The sequence below is a fragment of the Ptychodera flava genome, chromosome 14 (genome assembly GCF_041260155.1).
Source record: "Ptychodera flava strain L36383 chromosome 14, AS_Pfla_20210202, whole genome shotgun sequence".
NCBI lineage: Eukaryota > Metazoa > Hemichordata > Enteropneusta > Ptychoderidae > Ptychodera > Ptychodera flava.
Genome location: NC_091941.1, coordinates 23,243,245 through 23,265,666, shown reverse-complemented (window position 1 = coordinate 23,265,666; position 22,422 = coordinate 23,243,245). Strand labels below are relative to the sequence as shown.

Genomic DNA, 22,422 nt, shown 5'->3' with positions numbered 1-22,422 from the left:
AAACTTCCTGTGTATCTTACAATAAAGTACTCATGATACTGAAACAGAGCAACGATCATACTGAGCAATATTGTGTGACAAAAATACCTCCTAAGACAAAATTTACAAATGAATTTTTATTTATTTGTTGACAAATGGACAACAACAAAAAAACCGATTGTACATGTACTTTTTTTAAGATGGTCATCAAAAATATTTCTTCATAATCGTTTTGTGACAGTGTTTGAATAACAACAAATCAAATACTACACTTGATTACATAATGTTCTACCAAAGTCTTTGTACAGGAGAAATTAAACCCTGATAATTCATTGAACTTATGCGACATAATTTAAAGTGTCTGTTCTAATCATGATTTGTACACTAAAATGACTGTCTCGCCATTCAGAACTCATCCAGGATACGTACAGAACTAAAAAAAATGAAGAAATACATGTCACTCGTTTACAGTTACAACATAACAGAAATGTCTTTTCCCTCCCCTTTGAAAAAAATTGCTATAGTATTGCTGTAAATATTAATATTTAGCCAGTACACAATAAAGACATTAAATTTGTACACAGTTGGGCTCCAGAGAAAGAGTAATGCCCCACATGGAAAACCACCTTAAAGCACTTTTCAAGCTTTTTATCTTTGATTATGAAGTTGAACAATAATGAGGTGACATAAATATAATTTCTGAGATACCATATGGATGGATTGAGTTTTATATTTTATAGATTTTCCCAATTTTTTTTTAGACTAAAAGCAGTCTTGTGTAGGAGTTATGATGATCAGTCAAGGCATTAAAATAAGCAAAGGCCCTAGTTAGACAGGCTCCCCATTGTTTACATCGCCCCAAAGCTATATTATAGTCGTTGGCATTTGAGATGAAATTCTCACTACATCCACAATTTGAAATTTATGGACTTCAAAGTCGATAACAAAATATTGAAAGAAAATTTATCAGACAAACAGTGGAAGGACTGCAGAATTTTAAACAGAATCAACAAAGTCTGTGCACACCCAAAGTTCTTTTTTTTCTTTTTTCTTTTGTGACTGAAGACGCTAACAATAGAGCAAACGCTGACATTCTACACTTCTGAAGAGATTGTTTACAGTGTAGTATTTATGGTACTGAGCTCACAGCTAAACACAGAGCAAGTCTGTCATCTGTGCATTGATTGTGATGTCCACGCCAAAAGTGGCCTGCTAGGTACAAAAGCTACATTGTCATGGAAGCCAAGATGGGGAGATGGGGTGGGGGGTTGGGTTTACACACCTGTGTGAGAATCAAGTGTTTTGCCGCCACCCCCCCCCCATGACATATAGACCCTGAGAAGTATAGAAAAAAGTACAAGACTAGGGTTAGAGATTGTCGAGCAATTCACCAATATACCGCTTTATAACCCCTTCATATTTGGAATGGAAAGTGAAGTTCAAGAATATGTCTGCAACCATACTTTTCATCGCTACAACAACAAATAGATTATATTGTTTGATAAGGGCATATAAGCCTGTGCAACTGCAAGGTTGTAATGAAGTAATGAAGCTTTGGTTTAGACAAAACAGTCAACCAGTGAAATTTACTGAAAAGAATTACTTGCAAGGTATATTATAATGAGAAGTGATTATCCACAAAGGGAATAAATTATGTCATTCCTTACCAAAGTGAAACAGGAATATAGTGGACTCTTGTAGAGCATAACTGACATTGGTGCCTTACATGTTACTCAAACCAGGAGAGAAAACATGGTCCATTTTCATGATGACTTCATCCCCTACATCAAATATTTACAAATTTATGAAATGTCCGGTTTTTTCATTATTTACAGTGTGACATACCAAGATGTCCACACACACACCAAGATGTCTACATAGAGAACTAAATTGTCTAAATTGAGAAATTACGGTACATACAGAGATGAACTGAGTCTTATTTCATGAACTGACCTTGATTAAAACATTGAATTTGTTCAAAGACCTTTGCTAAAGTAATCTATGGAAATCAGTCCAGCTGATTTTGACTTTCAACTTGGAATGCAAATTTGACCTTTTTTTATTTCACAATACTTGCTACCTTTGGTAAAGATAGCTGTATCATGTTACTTCCTCCGTGTAAATTCTACGCCAGTGATCCAGCACTTCAGGATGTCTTGAGAAAAAGGCTTGAATGTTGATGGACGAGCTAAGTAGAGAGGGAGACAAAAAGGCACTCCTTTTCGGTGAGAGTGTGGGTGCATGTTTGTTCTTCATGGTTGTGACCTTGAACTATAAGACGATTGTGACCTTGGATTAAGAACCTCCATGAACTTACATCATGGGAAGAATGGCAGCTAGGGTAAACATGGAGGTTTCCAGCATTCATATTTACATGTCCTGAAGTACCAGGGAAGCGTTCAGTTCTCATCCGCTCTAACCAAACATTTCTTGTGATGCATACACCATGTAGAGAAACCCATCTTCATCTTTCTCATCCCTGTAGACCTCCGCTAGAGTTGTTGACATGCTTGCTAAACTTTTGTTGTTGACCATTAGATAGAAAGCTTGGGTTGCATTGAGGGACATTCGGTTCCTGACCAATAAAAAAATGAATACACATTAAGCACACTGTAGCCTGGAACACATATCACTTGACTTTATATTTTACCCAATTGAGTTTACTTCCTCATGTGTATGATGTAAACATAAAGTCATTATAAGTGTACGTGTCAATATTTCATCAGTTATGCCTAAATAGAAATGCTTTTCATTACATACTATAAAACTTTTGGTAATTCTCTTTGATGATTTATCTCACTGTGAAAAGTTTGTCCAGACCATAAAATGGTATGCGATGGCATAATCCACAATAATTCACTCGTTTGATGTTTGAGACTTTTGTCAGTAAAACAGAATCTACTGTTGATGTAAACATGTTTGCTGGGATTCAATTTAGTGAATTTAACCTATCATCAAAAATAATAAATTAAATCCAAATGAATAATTAATGCATTTTCAGTACTTTATTAACATTGAGCCTTGAAGTTATCCAACCATATAAATTGGTCAGGTTAAAAAAACATGTACACCAACAAATTCAAACAATAAAACTGGTAAAATGAAATTGGAGGTGAATGACACATTACGGTTTACCAATTCTTTTCTCTCTGCACCGACAGTTTTGATAAAAATTTATAGATGAGCTACAGATGAAGGTATCTCTGAGGTGAATGAATATTTATGTCATAATGTCACAGAAGTTATCCAGACCGTGAAAAATGGCAAATGATGTAAAACCAAAGATCTAAATATAGCTGACTAATATATTCTAAGGTTTATGGATGCGTTCAAGATAAGGGTTCTCAATTGGTTTCAGTTCCCTAGCTTCATTTAAATAGTTGGATGATACCCAATCTTGAATCAAATGGTTGGATAAGCTGAACTAAATCACAGAATCCTCTTTTCACACAAGGCAACAAGGCTATCTTCAACTATAGTGGTGATTTTACAAATATCAATGAGGTGACACATAATTAGGGAAAAACTCAAGTCACATGATAACAAATCCCATGATGCCCCAGTGGTAACATCACATTTTATGCAGTGCCAGTGTAGTTCAGAGACAGTAATTTGCTGTAAATATAGGACATATTTTCCTGAACACTAACATTTAATACAAAGCTATCTTTTTAGACGCTGCAAGTCAACCACGTTATATGTTCCTATGTTTACTAAACAGAGTGGCAAGGTTTATTCACAACATGCCTTCTGACTTTTAGCTTAATAAGTTTACAATGTGTACTGTGACCTGTTTTTCTTATCTTTGGGTGATGGCAACACTGTCTGGACTAAAGATCTGCTTAAAATCGACTCCTCAACCAACTTCTCTGAGTATGGCTACAAGCTGTCACATATTTTACTCAAGGACTAAATTATTCACAGTACATCGCGAAAGTTTCCTTCTCCCTGCAATTTTATATTAAAAACATTGGAGACCAAATAATTCAAGAAACATATATGAAATTACAAAGGAAAACTTAATTAGTTGTATGTTTAGGACATTCATCGCTATGTTCACTGGGGAAAAGCGAAGAAGATTTTCAAAGTAAAAGGTGGTTTTACAGTAATTATCACAACAAGAATCCATTTGTAACTTTGAAACAAAGGACAGAGTCCTGGAACCTAAAACAGTAGCAATTTCATAATTTTAATACATATTTTATGAAATAAATTATCAGCGTCAGATTGTAATTGACACAATTTCCAGAGAACCAGTGCATGCAGCAAACTTTCAAGTCGGGAAATCAAATCCTTTGATAGAAAAAACAACAACAAAATGTCAGGGTCAGGTCTCTGTATAAACTATCTGATGGCATTTGTTTGAACTCTGCACAATGTGAAGCTTGCTTGTGATTTGGTCAATCATTTAGAATTGTCGAAGGATCATTATTACAAACCACCCTAGGGCTTCATGTCTGAGAAGTCAGTCAACCTTGCCTTCAAGAAAATACAAGTGATGTTGGACAACAATAGTCAGAGGACCTTGAATTGAAGACCTCAGACGTGTGGGCCTGCATGCAATACTTGGCAGGCATTGCGACAGCGGATGAACCCAGGCCCTTTCTCACATGTAGTTGTTGATCATACTCGTGAAGACTTGTCAACTCAATCAGACAATGGGCATTGGATGTGTACTGCAAAGATGTATTCTGATACAATTGTGACTCACCTAATTATTGTCACAAACTGACTCATTGTCAGCTCTTGAGGTACGAGGAATTTCGTTTTGTCAAGGATTGGTAAATTTCTCTCTTTGTAATATCTCTCCACGATGACCTACAGGTAAACCGCACAAAATCAAGTGTACATTATTAAGATAACCTGAGAGGTTCAAGTTCAACGTGAAAAACACTGAGTTTCATTTTCTATGTTGTGATACACTATATACAACATTTTTTACCACGTTTGAATGTTTCACATCCCTTCTTGTAAATATGTACATCGAAGCATCCTGTCATGTAGGGGAAATGACGAACGCAGTGTTTCGCCTCATTTTATGACAGGCGCGATCAATCTGAATGAATATTCTGCGATAAGATAACGCTGGGTTGGGGTCATGACTGACTGCCCTTGCTGTTGACTCAATGATCAAATACGATAACTTGTTCATCAAACTTCTTGGTTTACTGTAAAACTGGGCGATGGTTCTGCCGATAAACTAGAATACATAGACAGTTAAAGAGAAAGCTGTTCCGTGAATTGAATACAATACAGGTAGTAGACCAGGATCAGGAAACCCGTAAAACAATGAGGACGCGTAACAGGTCATCACGCCTACGCTTTCATTCAAAGTACTTGTGTCTCGGGGACTTGTGAAATGTTTGCCCACGTTGGCGAAAGTTGAAAAATACTTACGGGTACTTTTGCTGGAAATTTTGCCCTAATTCCTGCTACCTCTTCTTTCCTTGTTGCTGTTAGAGAACATAGAGAATAGACCATTACTTTGCTTAGAGCGTAGAAGATCCATATCGCGGATCGCCATTCGATTACGGTGTCATTACGTTTCCGAGCGATGCTCTGATTCACGTCTACGCCAGCGAGCGTACAGGTACGGATAAAAGAATATTTTACAACCAGTTATATAAATATCAACCAACTAGAACATGTTGTGTCGCTTACCGAAACTTTTCCTTTGCTTGAACGGTCTGTAAGGGCTTTTCTCTGCATCTGGCATGGTCGAAGTGGTACCTTATGCACAATATGGAAGCAGAATTTCGGAATGAAAGTACAGTAATCTCGAGCTCAGACTGCTATCGTATGGCTTTGTCGCAGACGCTTGTCAGAATGTCTCTTTCAACATGGCGAGTGTTGTGACGTCACTAGTAAATCACTTTGGGTATCATCTATTATAGCAGGTGTGGCGGTCTTGTACAAATTCTTTTGGGATTTAGCGATATTTAGCGATATGAACTTTCACGTTTATCACTTGTATTATTTTTCTTTTCTTTAAATTGGAAACAAAAAAATGTTACTTTATCAAATATTTTGAAAAGATTAGATCATCTATCATTGTTGAGAGTGTTTGAACATTCCTTATCAAAATGGTATAGTCTGACGCCTATGACGTCAGTGACGCAAATTTCAGTGAAAGTTCCGTGGACAGCTGATCACCAAAGGCGTGTCCAGATATGGTAAGCCCATTCACGGATTTACACAATGTATGGTGCTGCTGTACAGCGTAAAATGCGTAAAATGACGAAAGCGGGGTTTTACACTGGCGTGTTTGTAGCAATTGCGTTGGAATGGGCGACACCGTCAGGTATGTCTGCACTTCCTGCATTTTTGAAAAATCACGATGGAACTTCGTCGTACGAGTATTGCTAATAGGTTCAGTCATTTTATAGACTCATAATATGAGGTCAGGATCACCATGGTGCACGCAAATTGAACCAAGGGTAGAAAGAGAACAATAGTTGAACGTCAAAAACGTTCTTGGAAAACAGCAGTGAAAAGCGAGACAGGAAAAGTTTCGCAGATTGAAATTCACATCCACAAAGAGAGATACACAAAACAGAGAGCACTGTAAATATTTATAAATACCGCGAAAATTGCGACTGAAGAGAGCTGTTGGAATACAGTGTAAAAATGAAAAATCTCAGGATTTGCACCATAGATCATTTGTAATAATAACACTGTACTAGCGATAATAGCCACAACAAGTATTGGGCATTCTCACGTATTGTCGCGTTCGCGTTTCGTCATACCCATGTCAGACAATAATACACAACTATGCTATTAAGTTTAAAAAAATACTCTGCGCTTTATATATATTTGCAGCTCAACACAGAGGTGATTGCAGAACCACTTACACAACCTGCACATATATAAACAAAGTCTTTGCAAACAGAGCACTCAGACTTTCTGACATAATTCTGAATGGTACACACTACACAGGCATTTCGCAATGTTTATGTGAGATATCCATTTTTGTGCACTCAATTTGGCTGTAGTAAAAAAAACACTGGAATTTCAGCTGACGCCCAGGTGACTGGTGTCACCGTTACTATGTTTGCACAGCAACATAGTTTCATGATTATGTTTAATTCATGTGACAGGCATTTGGTCACGAGGTTTGCTCTTGTGATGCAAACATTTAAAATAACCGGTGAGGTATCACAGCTTTACCAAACATATGACAAGTCATAACACATGGATATGTTACCATGGCTACATCAATGCAAAGGTGTCATGCCATTTAAAGCCCTGTAAAATAGGAGAGATTTGGGGCAATATATTGCCACGTAATTGCTAGTATCAAATGAACTGATCAAAGTAGACTGGATTTGTCCAGGTGGAAGTGTATACGCACAATTGACGTCATCTCCTGTTTTCAGCAGTGGCTAGGGAGTTATTTTTTCGAAAACAAGTTTGTGTGATAAATTTAAAAAAAACATTTATAAAATATGTATTCATTCCATCACAGTTGCTCTAACTGTGATTCCATACAATTTTGTATTTCATCACTTTGAAAAACAAATGACAAACAGTCCAGTGTTTATTCAGATTCCTGTCATTAGTGTGACAATTTGTATTTAATGTTCTGTAGTCATGTTGTTTTATTTGTCATTATAATATTTATTGCCACCTCGTATAATTCCTGATACCTTTTTTACTGTTCAACACAGTACTATATAATGAAAACATAATACATGTTTTCTTCGTATGATGATTCTATGAAGTTTGCCATTATGATTTCAACGGTGAATATTCTTTTCAATAATCTATAAACATCAAAAATAAATGTAGGTAATAATTGATGATCAATTTTTTTGTGCAAGTGTATATTATTAAGGAGATAATCACACACAGCTTGACACAAAGTTTATGTTGATAACCAACAGTGTGGTCCAGAATCGTCCCTTCAATTTCAAAGAGCAAACACTCACTGGAAAGTTGCAGTTTCTGGCCAAAGGAGGGCGCTCTTTCCAGACACTGCCACCAAATGCCCAGCTATAATTTGTGTGGACTTAATACATCCATAAAGAAAGAACAGAACATTATTAAAATACTAAAGCATTGACCTTCCACGTCCATATATTTAGTTAATTCTGTTTTTTAATACTTTAATAAAGTTGGAGCTTTGTAAAGGGAAATAGAGTGAAAGGTCTAATTTTTCAATGTGTTTTTCTCAGATTTGAGAGCAATCGATGACCGAGTATCTAATTTGTTTCTTTTGACAGTTTGCCAATGTCCATCGATTGAAAATGTCTTTGAGCCAGCTAAATGTGAGCTTCCATGCGACAGTGACCAAGATTGTCCAGATTCACTAATCTGTTGTAAAGTGAGTCCAACTAGTGAGTGTAGACATCAGTGCTTTCGGCCTCAAGCAGAGGCAGGTGAGAATTTCCTTGTGTTTCTTGCCATGAAATTCAATGAAATCCTGCCCATGATTTATACTGTCTGAGACTGTAAACGATGCTGCTTCTTGACTGATTGCTTTTCATTGTATTTGAGGTAACCATGCAGATAAAATTCAGCCTTGCAATGTTCATAACATTTTATTGTGGAAATTATATACATTGTGTTTCTGTGCTAACAAAAGGGCAAGATTTCATATCTTAGCATGAAATAGTTCTGCAAACAAACCGGAGGTGATTTGTAATGTCACATCAAGCAAGGATGGTAAAAGTGAAGGACGTTTGCTGATTTAACCTTCTTTATAGAATAAACTTTAATGTCTTATCAGAACATATCAAGTTTAACCATCATCCTTTCTTACTCCACTAGTGGATCTTCTATCATTGTTATCTTCCTCCTTTATTTTGTTTTGTGTTTTAATGTTGGTCTCTTTTACAGTTTTCTGTGTAGACTCAGAGACACAACAGCTCCTGGAGGTTGGCACAGAATGGGATAATTCAAATGGAATGTGTTGGTATGTATATTTTACCCTTTTTGACCCCATGGTTTAGCCCGCCACCCTTATGTATTCTATGGCTAACTTGGACGTCTACCATTGAAAAAAGGTATACCACTATGAACATGGTAAAGAGGACCTATGATGTTGTACAGATGGACTATGAGTATTAGATTACAGATCTTTTAAGAGTTTTAAAAACCTGACAGCAAAGAAGTATGTTGAAAGATTACATTTTGCAGAGGAGAAACCAATTGATTTTTAGAATTTTGAAATTTGCTGTCTCTTTCATGAATACTTAGAATAATCCTGAATAAATGTATGTTGACCAAAGCTGTATTGTACATAGGGTATAGTAATATCGATACGCTGTAAAAACATCTGAGATGGTGATGAATATTTAGGTTAGATTTTCTAACCTCAGCATCATATTTCAGTTCATGTTTGTCGACAGGCCTGGTTGACTGCCGCCATGGTCCTTGCAGCACAACCAGCCCAGGTGAAGCAAAGCCAGGAGAGTGCCTCTCATCGTTTGAGAATCAACTTTGCGGAGAGCTTGGTTGCCATGGTGATAGGGACTGCCCTCTCAATCAGAAGTGTTGCGATGCCATCCCAGACTGCCACCATACAAGAACTTGCACCACTCCATCGCAAACTGCCCTAGGTAGGGTACATGAGATAAAATTTTGTTATTTTGATGTAATCTGTACATTGTAAAAATCACAAGAAATTCTGAATTTTAGGCCAAATTTTCAGTGCTCTCCCAAAGCGTAAGCTTCATCTTGGTTCATACATTTTCAAAAGATTTATCATAACTGTTGAAATGGAAGTGATAAAGAAATATATATGTTACTTGGTTATTCACCTAACCTTTCTCACTTTGAAAAACATATCATCATTGTGACTTAGCAACAAATTATTTTTCCTATTTTCATTGTTAATGTGCCATTCTTTGTTAAATTACAGGATGCACAGAAAACATACGGCAGTATCAGGAAGGGGAAGTCGTTCGAATACTTGACAGCTGTAATAACTGGTAGGTATTATTTCTTTTATGCTTCTCTCTTAAAATCTGTACGGAAACAAAATGTCAGTTTAAAAAACCTCATTCACTTCTCTAAAGGAAATGGTAATTGTCAAGGGTCTTGCGGTAATAAGAAAAACATGAATGCACAGTATATTTTAGTCCCCACGGACACCGTCTAGGTTTGGTCATGTCCGTGCGTGTGTGCGTCCGTGCGTGCGTGCGTGCGTGTGTGCGTCCGTGCGTGCGTCCGTCCGTTCACGCAGATATCTCAGAGATGCAAGAAGCGATTTCATTCAAACTTGGTACAAGGATTACTTCATATGTCATACAGATGCACGTCGATTTGTTTTGTGATACGATCCAATATGGCCGCCAGGCGGCCATTTTATTACGATTTTTTCATGTACAGAGCCATAACTCAGACATGTTTCAACCGATTTTATTCAAAGTTGGTACAATGACATTGACCAATGTCATAGATATGCACGTCATTTTGTTTTGTGATACGATCCAATATGGCCGCCAGGCGGCCATTTTATTACGATTTTTTCATGTACAGAGCCAGATCTCAGACATGTTTTAACCGATTTTATTCAAAGTTGGTACAAGGACATTGACCAATGTCATAGATATGCATGTCAATTTGTTTTGTGATACAATCCAATATGGCTGCTGTGTGGCCATTTTATTAGGATTTTTTCATATGCGAGGCATAACTCAGGCAAATCTCAACCGATTTTATTCAAAGTTGGTACAAGGACATTGACCTATGTCTTACATATGTACGTCGATTTGTTATGTGATACGATCCAATATGGCCGCTAGGCAGCCATTTTATTACGATATTTTCATGTACAGAGCAATAACTCAGACATGTTTCAACGGATTTTATTCAAAGTTGGTACAAGGAGATTGACTAATGTCATACATATGCATGTCAATTTGTTATGTGATATGATCCAATATGGCTGCCTTGCGGCCATTTTATTACGATTTTTTCCTGTCGAGGGCCATAATACTCTAAGACATATCTTAACCGATTTTATTCAAAGTTGGTACAAGGACATTAACCTATGTCATACATATGTATGTCAATTTGTTTCTTGATATGATCCAATATGGCTGCATGACAGCCATTTTGTTACAATTTTTCGTGTCCTTAGTCAAAACTTGGGCATGTCTCAATTAATGAAGAGGACTCTATCCTCTTAGGACATGTAATCAAAGCACCCATTAACAAGTGGGGACTGTGTCATTAACGATGACTTGTTGCATATAAAATTTGAATGTTTATGTTGAAATAATATTCAAAGCAATAAAAAATCCCATTTTGCATGCATCACACAAGTTCCCCTGGCAACTGTTGCCTAGCAATTAAGATCCTCGAGTATCACCTTAAACATTCAATCCTGTTCAGTGAGATGTTGTGTACAGTATGAAAATACCTACAAGTATTTTTTTAAACATTTTCAGGTCTACTTATTGTACATAATAAACCAGTAAATTTCCTATGGTACTGAGAATGAATGATTTAAACTCTATTGTCCAAATTTATGAGCAAACAAAATCAAAGTGGGATAAATGGTGCACTCAAATCTATGTCACATTGAATTCAAGTCTTTTATTTGATGACTTCTGTTTAAATTTACACAAAACAATCAGGTTCATTTTGTGAGTAAAATGAGAAAATATCAGGCTTTTCAAACGAACAAACCAACATCCACAGTTGACCAGCCTTTTATTGAGGGAAAACACAGAACATGACAGATGTTGTTGTCTTTAAATAGAAATGATGTTTGCTGGTGTTTTACCATACCATCTGGTGTGTATGTGAATAGCTAACATGTCACGCCACATTTTCTATGATTGCTGTCAGAATATCAAATGGCGGTTGCTTCATTCAGAGTGTGAAATTGCAATTCAGAATCGTCATATATCAAAAATGATTTACAGAATATGAGAAAAACCACGTTACGTGTTTTGCCCTAGATATTTGGCCCATGTAGCAGATCATCATAACCAGTGCAAAAAGCTGCTAACCCAAAGAATCGATGTTGTATTCTACTGTTTCTATTCAGTGCTGTTTGTTCTTCCATATGGCCATTAAAAGGCAGATAAATAGATTGTCTATTTTTCAGTAGACCTATACAGTATTGTTGATAACCATATATAGCCACACAATAGATGACAGTCCGTTAAACCTGAGTGTTGAAATATGACATAATTCCCAATACGTGTGCACTTTGTGTGAAATTAACTGCTGCAATACAAAAGTTGCTCTTGACACGTTCTGACAAATTTTATGTTAGCGATTGTGAGAGATAACTAGAAAAGGAAATTTCAGCCTGCATTCAAGCATTCAATTGAAAAGAGTTATCGGTAGCCATTGCGCAGGTGAGAGGTGGGAAGGAAATTCATCAATTTCTCTGCTCAGGTGTACCATATTTTACAAGCAACACTCAGGAGCTTATTTACCTTGAATGAAGACTGCCTAGGTATTAGATTATATTGTGAACGGTTGTCACCAGGAGAACTGATACTATTGAATGTCACAATCACCATTTCTTTGATTGCATGCACAAATTACAAATCCTGTTCCCTCCACCACAGATAAATGTTCAAATCAGATAAACCTTTGATCTCACTGCTGGCATTGAAATCATATTTAAACAAAGCTGTGAGAATGATCCATTGTATTTAAAGTTAACCTTGCTTCTGTGATTATTTAAACATATGAACTTGATTTGTCCTTCAACTTTCAAACGAATGTCAAAATTGTTGCCAACTGAGAAATTCAGATTAATACTCTGGTGATATCACAGAAATTATACCAAGATTGTAACTTTACCATGTCAAACAGTAATAGGAATTTTTATTGTCTCTTTTTTATTTCTTGAACTAATTTAATATGTATCATAAGCCTTGCTTTGCGGTGTCATAGATACCAAGGACAAGTGGTAGTTTGGTAGATATGATGAGGTCAAATGGCTTAGGGATGCAAGGGTACTTTTAGATCAGTATTTTGATTGCACACTACGTCTTACTTACATCATACAGTGCTGCTGCATTTTTGATGTCAATGACCTCTTGTAAGAAGGGCACAGTTTGCTCATCGTGATGTTTGAGTTTTCATTGATAGTTTTATATGAGGCATTTCATAATAATAAAATACCGGGTATGTCTCTCACTAAGTTCTTTGTAAAATTAATTTGCACAGTTCTTTTCACAAAATTTTTAAAAGCAAGCAAAATAGTTGCATCAACTGCAGCCACTCTTTAAGTACAACCTCATATGATATTTATATAATTCTGAGATTTTGACCAGGTCAAAAAAAGTCAAGGCATGCTCAATATGTTTTCTTCATGTGGTGTCATTGTTCTCTTTATTCTAAATTTACAGTCACATCATGTTGAAAAATTTATCATTAACTCTTGAAACTGGTACCAGTGTATGAACTAATGGTATACCTAGTACTATATTGATCATCTGTGCATGGTTCCTCCACAAACGGTCAAGAAATGTATTGTTCAAAAGTGTCAATCACCTGCACTGTTAACATAGTGCATTTTTTGCTGTAGGGGATAGCATAAATGTCCATCCCCAGGGGTGGGGGTGGGGTAGGCATGTCTTGGTCTCAGCACAGGTTCCTTATTGCTATTATTTATTTTATTTTTATACATCAGACTATGATATTGCCAATGAAATTTTATACTAGCAACCTTGGGTGTCTTGGTCTTATCATGGAGGTAGAAACTACCTCCATGGTCTCATCTAAGCACTGGTTTTCTAAAGATTTATTTGTCCCTCACTCAGTCATGTATTTGTCCTTTGATAATCTTGAACTAGGTATTATCACTATGTTGCATCTATAATCTGATGCGTTTGATTGCCGAATGGGCCAAAGCAAGCAAGGGCAAGTTACTAATCTGTGGAAGCTGTAACCAGATTATCACCAGATTAACTTTGATTAAGTCAACAATGAATGCACCAGCAAGGGTATATTTGACAAAAGTTAATATTGTGATAATCTAGTGACAGCGTCCACAGATTAGTAACTTACCCTTGCTTGCTTTGGCACATTAGGCAATCGAATACATCAGATAATAGAAGGATGGAGATTTTCTAGCTCCATGATGAATCGTGGTGAAGGGACCATGGTATATTCAAGCATTATCATCAAAAACACAAAAAAATACAGCTGTTCTGAATGTAAACAATACTTTTTGCACATGTAAAGAACTCAACTAGATAGAAAAGTAATTGCACATATGGCAAAGATACAGTACATATAGCCGGTATTTAATACCTCTCTGGACTATTTTGAGTTTCATCATTTTCTATTATCTTTCAGTACCTGTCTTCAAGGTGAAATTGTCTGTTCACAAAATATCTGTTCAGGTTTGCTTCATCTTTCTCACTGCTTTTATGGCATTTGCATTTTGCTCACCTCGTCTTCCTTCTGCTTTCCTTTGCCAATTCTCTCCATTTGCTGTGATATGAGAACAATCCTGCATGCTTCATTTTAAATGCCAATTCTGTCTGGCAGATTTATTTGCAAGATGGTGAGGCATCTTTTTGTTGCTTTCATGATCTGGTTCTGACCTTTCAAAACTACATTTGTACTATCTTTTTTTTCAATGGGCCATGGTTGGAACATATTTGTAATTCACAGAGTATAAAAACCAGATATATGGGCAGTTAACATGAAAAGTTGTCAGCCCTAGGCCTAAGAAAAGCAGCATCTGCCCTGATAACTATGCCTTCCCTACTGCATACCTGTATCCTTCACTTCTAGTCTCAACCAACCAAAACACTAAATTAACCTGTGAAGCAGGTAACTGTAAAAAAAAAAATTATCTAGACAGACAAAAACATATCAGTTGACTGTGATACAGCATTGAACACACCAGTGACAGTGACTGGCAATTAATGGCTGGTGTCAGAATGTTGATCAACAATACTTCCAAGCTGGAATGATTATCTCCCAAACTGATGTTGATGAATTATCTGTAGGAACTTGTAGATGTTCTTGTTTAATTTCAAAGCAAAACAGGCAAGGATGATTTGCTGAATGGTCATTCATTTATCTCCTAAAATGGTTATGACCCTCCTATCTCCTTCCCAATCTCTCTCCTATAATAAAAAGTGATTTCCAATGTTCCTTATAGCATGATGAACTAACATTGCAGGAAATATTTACAATTCTTAAGATTCACTTAGTTTTCAACATGTTCATCAAAATTATATTAAATACAAACTTCATATCCCTTACAAAATTTTCCATAAATTAAATAAAAATAGGCCATTTTCATGACTTAATTTCTGCTATTTTGTTGGTGTGTGCGGCGAGTCAGAAAACCCGGACCGAGACGAGTCGAGACGAGACCAAAAGACCTCCTATCTTACTGATAGAAAAGTTACGGGTTTTTTTTTTTTGCACAAAGGTAGCATCTGTACCAATGCCACGGGAAAAAAAGGACGTTGATCCACTTCTGTCTTAGTCAAAGAAGTGATATCCCACCCCTACCATCGACTAATGCTTGTTCATTTTCGTACATTCTAGTCAGTGGTTACATAGTTCTCCGAATTGAATCTTAATCTAAGGCTGCCTCAGATTCCACACACATAACAAATACATGTACTATAGTATCGGTAATGTAGAAAAATGGTGCAGAGCCACTGTAGGTGCCTGTCAATAGACAAAAGTTGGCTATTGACATGCCGGACGTTTTTCTTCATAATTCACCACATTTTAGTGAAATAAACTGCTCTTCTTCCACGTAAATGAAGAACACATTGTTCTGCCATGTAGTAATTACAAAATAAGTTCTAATACGTCGGAAAATCAATATTTTGCAATGCTAGCGAAAGCGTCACGCACGGTACGTCGTACGCGTTCACCGTGTCACTCTAGCATAACCACGGTCCTGCATACGCGTATTTTTGCCGATCGGTGATACTTATTTGGTACAATGCCACCCTTTAGTGATGATGAAGTCCATTTTGCATTGTAAAAGTCGGAAAATCTTAGTAGTTCACGTCAGAGAACTGTCATGACAGGCATCGTGATTTCCGATGGCCGCGACATTGACAGCTTGGTCGCTTTCGACATAACTCCGCATGCCTGCATTGAGAAACGACTATTACGATGGTGACAACATTCTAAAGCTTCGTCAGCTAATCCAAAATAGCAAGCAAAATGCACCCGAAGCGTAACTTCACGGCCTAGAACGGCGCGAGGCAAGAGCCAGAGAGAAAGATACAAGGAGTCTCAACACGGGGAGCCGACATTTTAACCTTGACCTCCAGTTCGGGTCAGCACTGGTGTGCTGCCTCCATGGTATAGTAAAGCCAAGACCTTGGGTACGACAAAACTGTACCCGGAAATTAAAACATTTTGGTAAAAATTTTTTCTCGCTTAAAACATCGTAGTAAACATTGCTATCACTTTCAATATCATGTCTTTCCTTTTCAATGTGCAAAAAAGTTTTCAATATGGATCTATACTTGACAAACAGGTTTGCAGGGAAGCAAAGTCGCCTTGCCCCATGCACAAATTGATTTTTTTTTACCTAATAAACGTTTTGTTTACTTTAACATTTTGTTTACTTTACATTATTCTCAGAACTATTCTTAAGAGATGATGCCATGAGAAATTCCTGACTCTCCAATTGCAATAGCATATCTTATCCTCATATTTCGGCTTTTCCTTTGCAATTAAAAGAACCGTGGACGACGACTTTGTTCATTCTTACGAACAAAATGGCAGAGGAAAACATTCTGAGAAGCATGAGGAAGTTTATTTCGCTAAAATCCGGTAAAATTTGGCTAAAAAAGTCCCGCGTGTCAATAGCCAACTTTTGTCTATTGACAGGCGCCTGTCAATAGCCACGGCATAATAAACCTATGAGCTCCCAGTTTACTTTCCTATAATGTGTTTATAAATGGTGAATCTAATTTCTAAAAATTGATTACTTAAATCTCCTGTATGTATGTTTCTAATACAAGGTTACCTATTTTGAATTCACAGTAGATATCATAGTAGAATCTGAATCTGGCGCTTATCGCTTAGGCCAAAATGCCGACGTCGCATCGCAGTTCGCATGTTTTGAGCTCGCCTTGAACTCAAGTTTAAAAAACCTCAACAATCTTTTTTCAGTTGTTCCAATCCCGGGGGGGGGGGGGGGGGGGGGGGGGGGGGTAACTCCCATAGATGGCTATACGGGGAGGGTCCGCGCGAAAGGGGTCGGTTTTTTGCACTGTTTGGTATCAGAAAGGGTATACTTTTCACGAGGTGTGTGGTATGAGAAGGGTCCGGTTTTAAATCCAAACTGACGTTTGTTAAAAAATCATGCTGTCAACACTGGAAACCCATGTATCTACATCCCAGATCTACCATCAATATTTCCGATCTGTCGGTTTGACTGTTGGTACCCCTGGTACGCAAGGCGAGTGAGTCGTATCTGTATACGTATGGTATTGTATGGTATCAGATAGCTGTGGAAACGCAGCTATCTGTTGGCGGGTAAGCGTGAGTTGCTATGCGGGTCAAAGGTCAACCCGCCACTCACACAGCAACTCACGCTACCCCGCCAAGGGATAGCTGCGTTTCGACAACTAGGTATCAGAAAGGGTAGTTTTTTTTTGCTCAAAACTGGTATCACAACAGTTTTGTGTTCCAATGTTCGTGCGGAGCCCCCCCCCCCCCCCCCCCCCCCCCCCCCCCCGGTACTATTAGCCATGGAGTTACCCCTCCCCCGGGGTTCCAATCGTTGATTGTGCTATCTCTTGCTTTGTGCATCGATATTTGACACTCTCAACAAACTGCAAGCTTTCTGTAGTATTTATATATGATGTATTTACAACGCCTGGCCTGAGGGGTCATTATGGTCTCGTCTCGACTCGTCTCGGTCCGGGTTTTGAGACTCGCCGGTGTGTGCTGTCCAAATTTTGACACTTTGAAGTGAAAATTAAGTGAATTTATTAATAATGGTAATTCATCACAGAATTAAATGAGTACGGCTGGCTGTCACAGAGCTGTCAATCAAACTGCTGGATTTCATATTGATGAAAACACAAGGATGTATTAGCATGCAGTCATGAAAATGGCCGTAATCACTTAAAGGTATACTGTCACCTATTCCAATTTTGCCACAGTTACCATGGTAAGTGAAAATCTAACCAATCACAGATTTTAAGTGATTGGCCGTTTTAAAAACAGTGCCCTCACATGGGCATTTTGAATACCAAGGAACGCCCCTTTGACCATGTATGGGCATACAGGTATTTAGATTACAGGTGACTGTATACCTTTAACAGTCCGCTCCGTTGTATGTACTGGTATACCAAAGATTTATACTTGTGCTTTTTTTGTCAGATACCTGTATTTACAATGAAAGATTGTTTCATCCGGGTGACATCAGGAGAAAAGAAAACCGACACAGATGCAGTATATGGTGAGTATTATTAGCTACATAATAGATACCAAATGGCACTGCCTATGCACTTCTTATTTCCCCTTTCGGCAGCTTTCAATTAATAATCAGAATGTTCCATACAGAAAGGCGTTCGGTTGTAGTTTTTCCTCCTCTGTGCATCATCATCATATTGTCTGACTTTGTTAAATACACTGATTATGACAGATAATATTGCTTATCACTATTATGATGTACAAAATGAACAGAAAAGTTGTGAAAAGTGGTAAATTGCCAGAGTTGTGATATATGCAATGTCAAGTATACTTGAACCAAACTTGTAATACATTATTGTCCTACAATTTTGTTTTCCAAATGTTTTCTGCATTCACTTAGTATTTGCAGGGGAGGAAGATGGGCCTGCCATCAGCCATGTGGTATGTAAGAGTTACTGACTTCCTGCTTCTCATAAATCAACCAAGCAGTTTGCATGCCAGTTGGCATCTGTTAAAAATATTGAAATGGCTTATGTTAAAAATATCGTATTTGTCAGGGCAATTTAAAAATAATAAACATAGGGCCAAAGTCCCTGAAGCTACTATAGACATGGATACAAAATTAAGTATTTCCCAACTGTATGAAATTATCTCACTAAAGGTCATCCTAGGGACTTGTAAACCAAATATTAAAGTTGTCTTACCAGCGGTTTGAAAAAACAAGCGACTCAACAGTTGACAGAGCTCTGCTGTGTTATGTAGAGAATAACCTTTTGTGACACATGTATTGATGAAGAAGATGGATATATTTGATGGCCTGATCAAAAGTGGAAAAAAAAATTCTGTAAAAATGCAGATTTGCATATTTCATCACAATTTTAACAAATCTAAGTTGGGTTATTCCTAGGGACCTGTCTACCAGATAACACAGCTGTCTGACTAGTGGTTATGAAGAAGATTGTTTACCAAAACCGCCTTTTTTGGCACTAATTTGCATATTTTCAACAATATCAAAAAATTAATAAAAATAGTATCTCAAAATCATATATTTTATCCGCATAATAACTATCAAATCAGTAAGTACTGCAGTTCTCAAGATATTTGAGTTGACGGACGCCTCACAAACGGACATACATACATACATACAGACAGACATACATACAGACTGACGGTGGACGCTGGACAGATACCCATCCCATAGCTTCTATAGACTACCTATATTAGTCTATAGTAGCTAATAAACGAGAGTTAATTACATTCTAATTAAAGTAAACAAGACTTGCTTAAATCAAGATTTACGTCATGAAAAAACAGCATATCTGTCAGGTTATAAAGAATCTTAAGCTGCTTATCTTTATAAGTATTTTCATCCTATTAACCAAGCACATTTTAACTTTCAAATTAACATTGTAAGTAAGTTCTGTTGAATAAGTTGAGACTGTATGTACTCAGAAAAAGCACACTGAAGAGACAAATGTTTGAAACTTAAGAAGTTCAAGGTCATCAAAAGCATTATAAGGAATCATGTAACACTTTCATTGCACTGTTTACACAGATTGCATAATTGCTATAAATAGCACATGAGGAATCTTACAGCCCAGCTTTACCATAAAAACCCTATCACTTTGACCACTCTTTTAATTGACCACTCTATTTTTTTCCTCAAAAAGTAATTTTATTTTATCCTTACCAAGTCAACCATAAATGGAAATTAGAACTTTCTCTATCTCTATTTATTTGACCACCCTATCATGACAAACTATTAGATAACATACAGGGCACAATAAATGACGGTTCAGAATATGTCAAAGTTGGGATTCAGGAAAGTTGCCTTTACATGTTTTAATCCTCCAAGATGGTAAGCATTTCACTATGAACTGTCAAAAAAACTTGGACTTTCTGATAATTCTACACCAAATATATTTGGCTTTGATGATTTCCTAATTAATTCAATTATCTAAGATCATATTAATTATTTTTTTTCTGGGTGAATTGATAGGGTTTATACAGTACAAGAATTACATACAATGTAAGTCAAATTTTGACCAAAAATGACAAAAAAATTCCTTAAAAATACACATTTGCATATTTCATCACAATTTGAACAAATCTAAGTTGGGTTATCCCTAGGGACCTGTATACCAAATAACAAAGCTGTCTGACCAGCGGTTATGAAGAAGAAGATTTTTTACCAAAAACGCCTTTTTTGGCATTAATTTGCCTATTTTCAACAATATCAAAAAATGAAAAAAAACTAGTTTCTCAAAATCATATTTTTCATCTACACAACAAATATCAAATCAGTAAGTACTGTGGTTCTCAAGATATTTGAGTGGACGGACGCCTCACAAACGGACATACATACATACATACATACATACATACATACAGACTGACGATGGACGCCGGACGGATACCCATCCCAATAGCTTCTATAGACTATAGTCTATAGTAGCTAAAAAGCATGTCCTGAAACCATAAGCATTGGCTGAAGATCCATTGCTTCTAGGTCACTTATATTGCTCTTTCCTCTGTTACTATATAAACCCCTACCCATCTTTGAAGAGGTCCAGATTGGGCATAGAAAACGATGGGATTGGGCTGAACCATGGTACTTGGAGGGTAATGAAGTTGGGGTAGACACAGGTCACACTTTCTTTTCTTGTATGCTAATTATGTTGCCATTTAACTGTCTGAAGAATTTTATGACTCTCCACTGTGATCAAGTCTGAAAGTATCCCGTATTTTCCTGATTTCAAACAATCGAGAATCAATACAAAATTTCCATATTTTTTTCTCCACTGCAGCACTGGCGGCAAAGTCAACTGCCATCAACATGGAAAATGACGGAATGGTGATCACAATGTTAACGTTATTGTGGATAATTTATTGAAGAGTATGATGACATACTTTTGAACATTATTATAGATAGACCAGAACGACGAAAATGTTATGCCATAATAGGCCGTTCACAGTTTACGTCACTGTTCTCTCATTAATATGCAAAAATAAATATTGTCTGCATTTTTAGATTACGCTTTTGCAAATTACGCATGCAAGAACGACGAAAATACATCTCAGTGGGCGACTGCTAGTGTAACAGTGAATACTAAAAAACATATTCACGACTCAGAGTACAAGCTGCTAAAAGAGCCACGCATGCAACATTGATAAAATTTGTCCGCATTTCAGGCTGCGTGTCCGATGTCGCGCGCGTACAGCTATATTTAGTAACAAACCTGTAACCGTGAACAGCGCTATTGTTACAAATACTGCCACTGTCCTTTGGTGCACTATTATATTATCTCCAATGATCATGAGCATACAATGCAGTCAGTGAATATTTCTGTCAGCTATGAAAGAAAACAGTATTTTGGTTCTCATGTTCATAGATTGGGAGAGTATGTTATTTCTAACAAAACAATTCAGGATAGGCAAATTATTCACAGAAGATGAGAAGCAATCACGGACTTCTTGAAAGACCACATGACATGGCTCCAAACCTCCTTGACATTGCTTTATCAGTGCTTTCTTGCATTCCACAGACCAGAACACAAATTTATGTTTGAAAAGTACTTAGGTGAAACATGATAAGCCATGATGTCCATGATGACAGCAGTTCTCGATATGTGCGGAAAAATTACGATTTGAAGTCTGCTTTCACATCCTATAAAAGTACAGTTATTATTTCATAACATAAGCACCAGTGGCAAAGTTTCGGTTACATCTTTATTGATCAAATGTTTTATATCCATGAGATGATCTCATCTATGCAATTTTCTAATTATCTCGTAAGTTTTTTTCTAAATAAAGGCTTCATCTATATCTCCAAACATTGTCTAAGGGCATACATGTGTTTTGTCGTAAAACTTGTCCCTTTTGACAAGTTCGGTGCTGAGTAAACACTTGACCAGGGAGGGCAAATCCAGTCAGTATTTGATGGTCGCAAGACAACTATCTTCATTAGTTGTGGTCCATCAATCTGGTTTGCTAGTCCTGCCTATATATCATGCATGCACATTTGTATTCATTGTTCCATTGGACCGGAGGAAAGGCAAAGTCATCGGCTTAGTGTTAGCTAGCCCTTGCTCAACAGTCAGAAGCTCCTGT

At 37.0% G+C, this 22,422-nt stretch overlaps 2 protein-coding genes across 3 annotated transcripts; one reads left to right on the top strand and one right to left on the bottom strand.

Moving 5' to 3' along the window:
* Positions 1-115: 115 nt before the first annotated feature.
* LOC139149815 (microtubule-associated proteins 1A/1B light chain 3C-like) lies at positions 116-5,842 on the bottom strand. Its single transcript, XM_070721807.1, has 4 exons — positions 5,641-5,842; positions 5,377-5,432; positions 4,691-4,797; positions 116-2,554 (listed from the first exon to the last, which is right to left on the bottom strand). Exons 1-4 carry the CDS (start codon positions 5,693-5,695, stop codon positions 2,395-2,397), a joined length of 378 nt encoding a protein of 125 aa, XP_070577908.1. The 5' UTR covers positions 5,696-5,842; the 3' UTR covers positions 116-2,394.
* A 263-nt stretch (positions 5,843-6,105) lies between these two features.
* LOC139149813 (kielin/chordin-like protein) lies at positions 6,106-21,274 on the top strand. Of its 2 annotated transcripts, XM_070721804.1 has the most exons (9): positions 6,106-6,280; positions 8,202-8,357; positions 8,818-8,893; positions 9,313-9,539; positions 9,842-9,911; positions 14,254-14,300; positions 18,280-18,358; positions 18,713-18,753; positions 21,120-21,274. In XM_070721804.1, the coding sequence occupies exons 1-9, from the start codon at positions 6,178-6,180 to the stop codon at positions 21,203-21,205; spliced, it is 885 nt and encodes a 294-aa protein (XP_070577905.1). In that variant the 5' UTR covers positions 6,106-6,177; the 3' UTR covers positions 21,206-21,274. The 2 variants fall into 2 exon arrangements, with proteins under 2 accessions (XP_070577905.1, XP_070577906.1); XM_070721805.1 differs by lacking the exon at positions 18,713-18,753 and having other exon boundaries at positions 21,120-21,269.
* Positions 21,275-22,422: the final 1,148 nt, after the last annotated feature.

What these genes read in the sequence shown, in the direction of transcription:
- LOC139149813 (XM_070721804.1), top strand. Translation starts at nt 6,178, where the DNA reads ATGTATGGTGCTGCTGTACAGCGTAAAATGCGTAAAATGACGAAAGCG. An exon ending in TCCATCGCAAACTGCCCTAG is followed by an intron (nt 9,540 to 9,841) that starts GTAGGGTACATG and finishes GTTAAATTACAG; the next exon opens with GATGCACAGAAAACATACGG. An exon ending in CTTGACAGCTGTAATAACTG is followed by an intron (nt 9,912 to 14,253) that starts GTAGGTATTATT and finishes ATTATCTTTCAG; the next exon opens with TACCTGTCTTCAAGGTGAAA.
- LOC139149815 (XM_070721807.1), bottom strand. Translation starts at nt 5,695, where the DNA reads ATGCCAGATGCAGAGAAAAGCCCTTACAGACCGTTCAAGCAAAGGAAA. An exon ending in CAAGCAAAGGAAAAGTTTCG is followed by an intron (nt 5,433 to 5,640) that starts GTAAGCGACACA and finishes GTTCTCTAACAG; the next exon opens with CAACAAGGAAAGAAGAGGTA. An exon ending in AATTTCCAGCAAAAGTACCC is followed by an intron (nt 4,798 to 5,376) that starts GTAAGTATTTTT and finishes GTTTACCTGTAG; the next exon opens with GTCATCGTGGAGAGATATTA.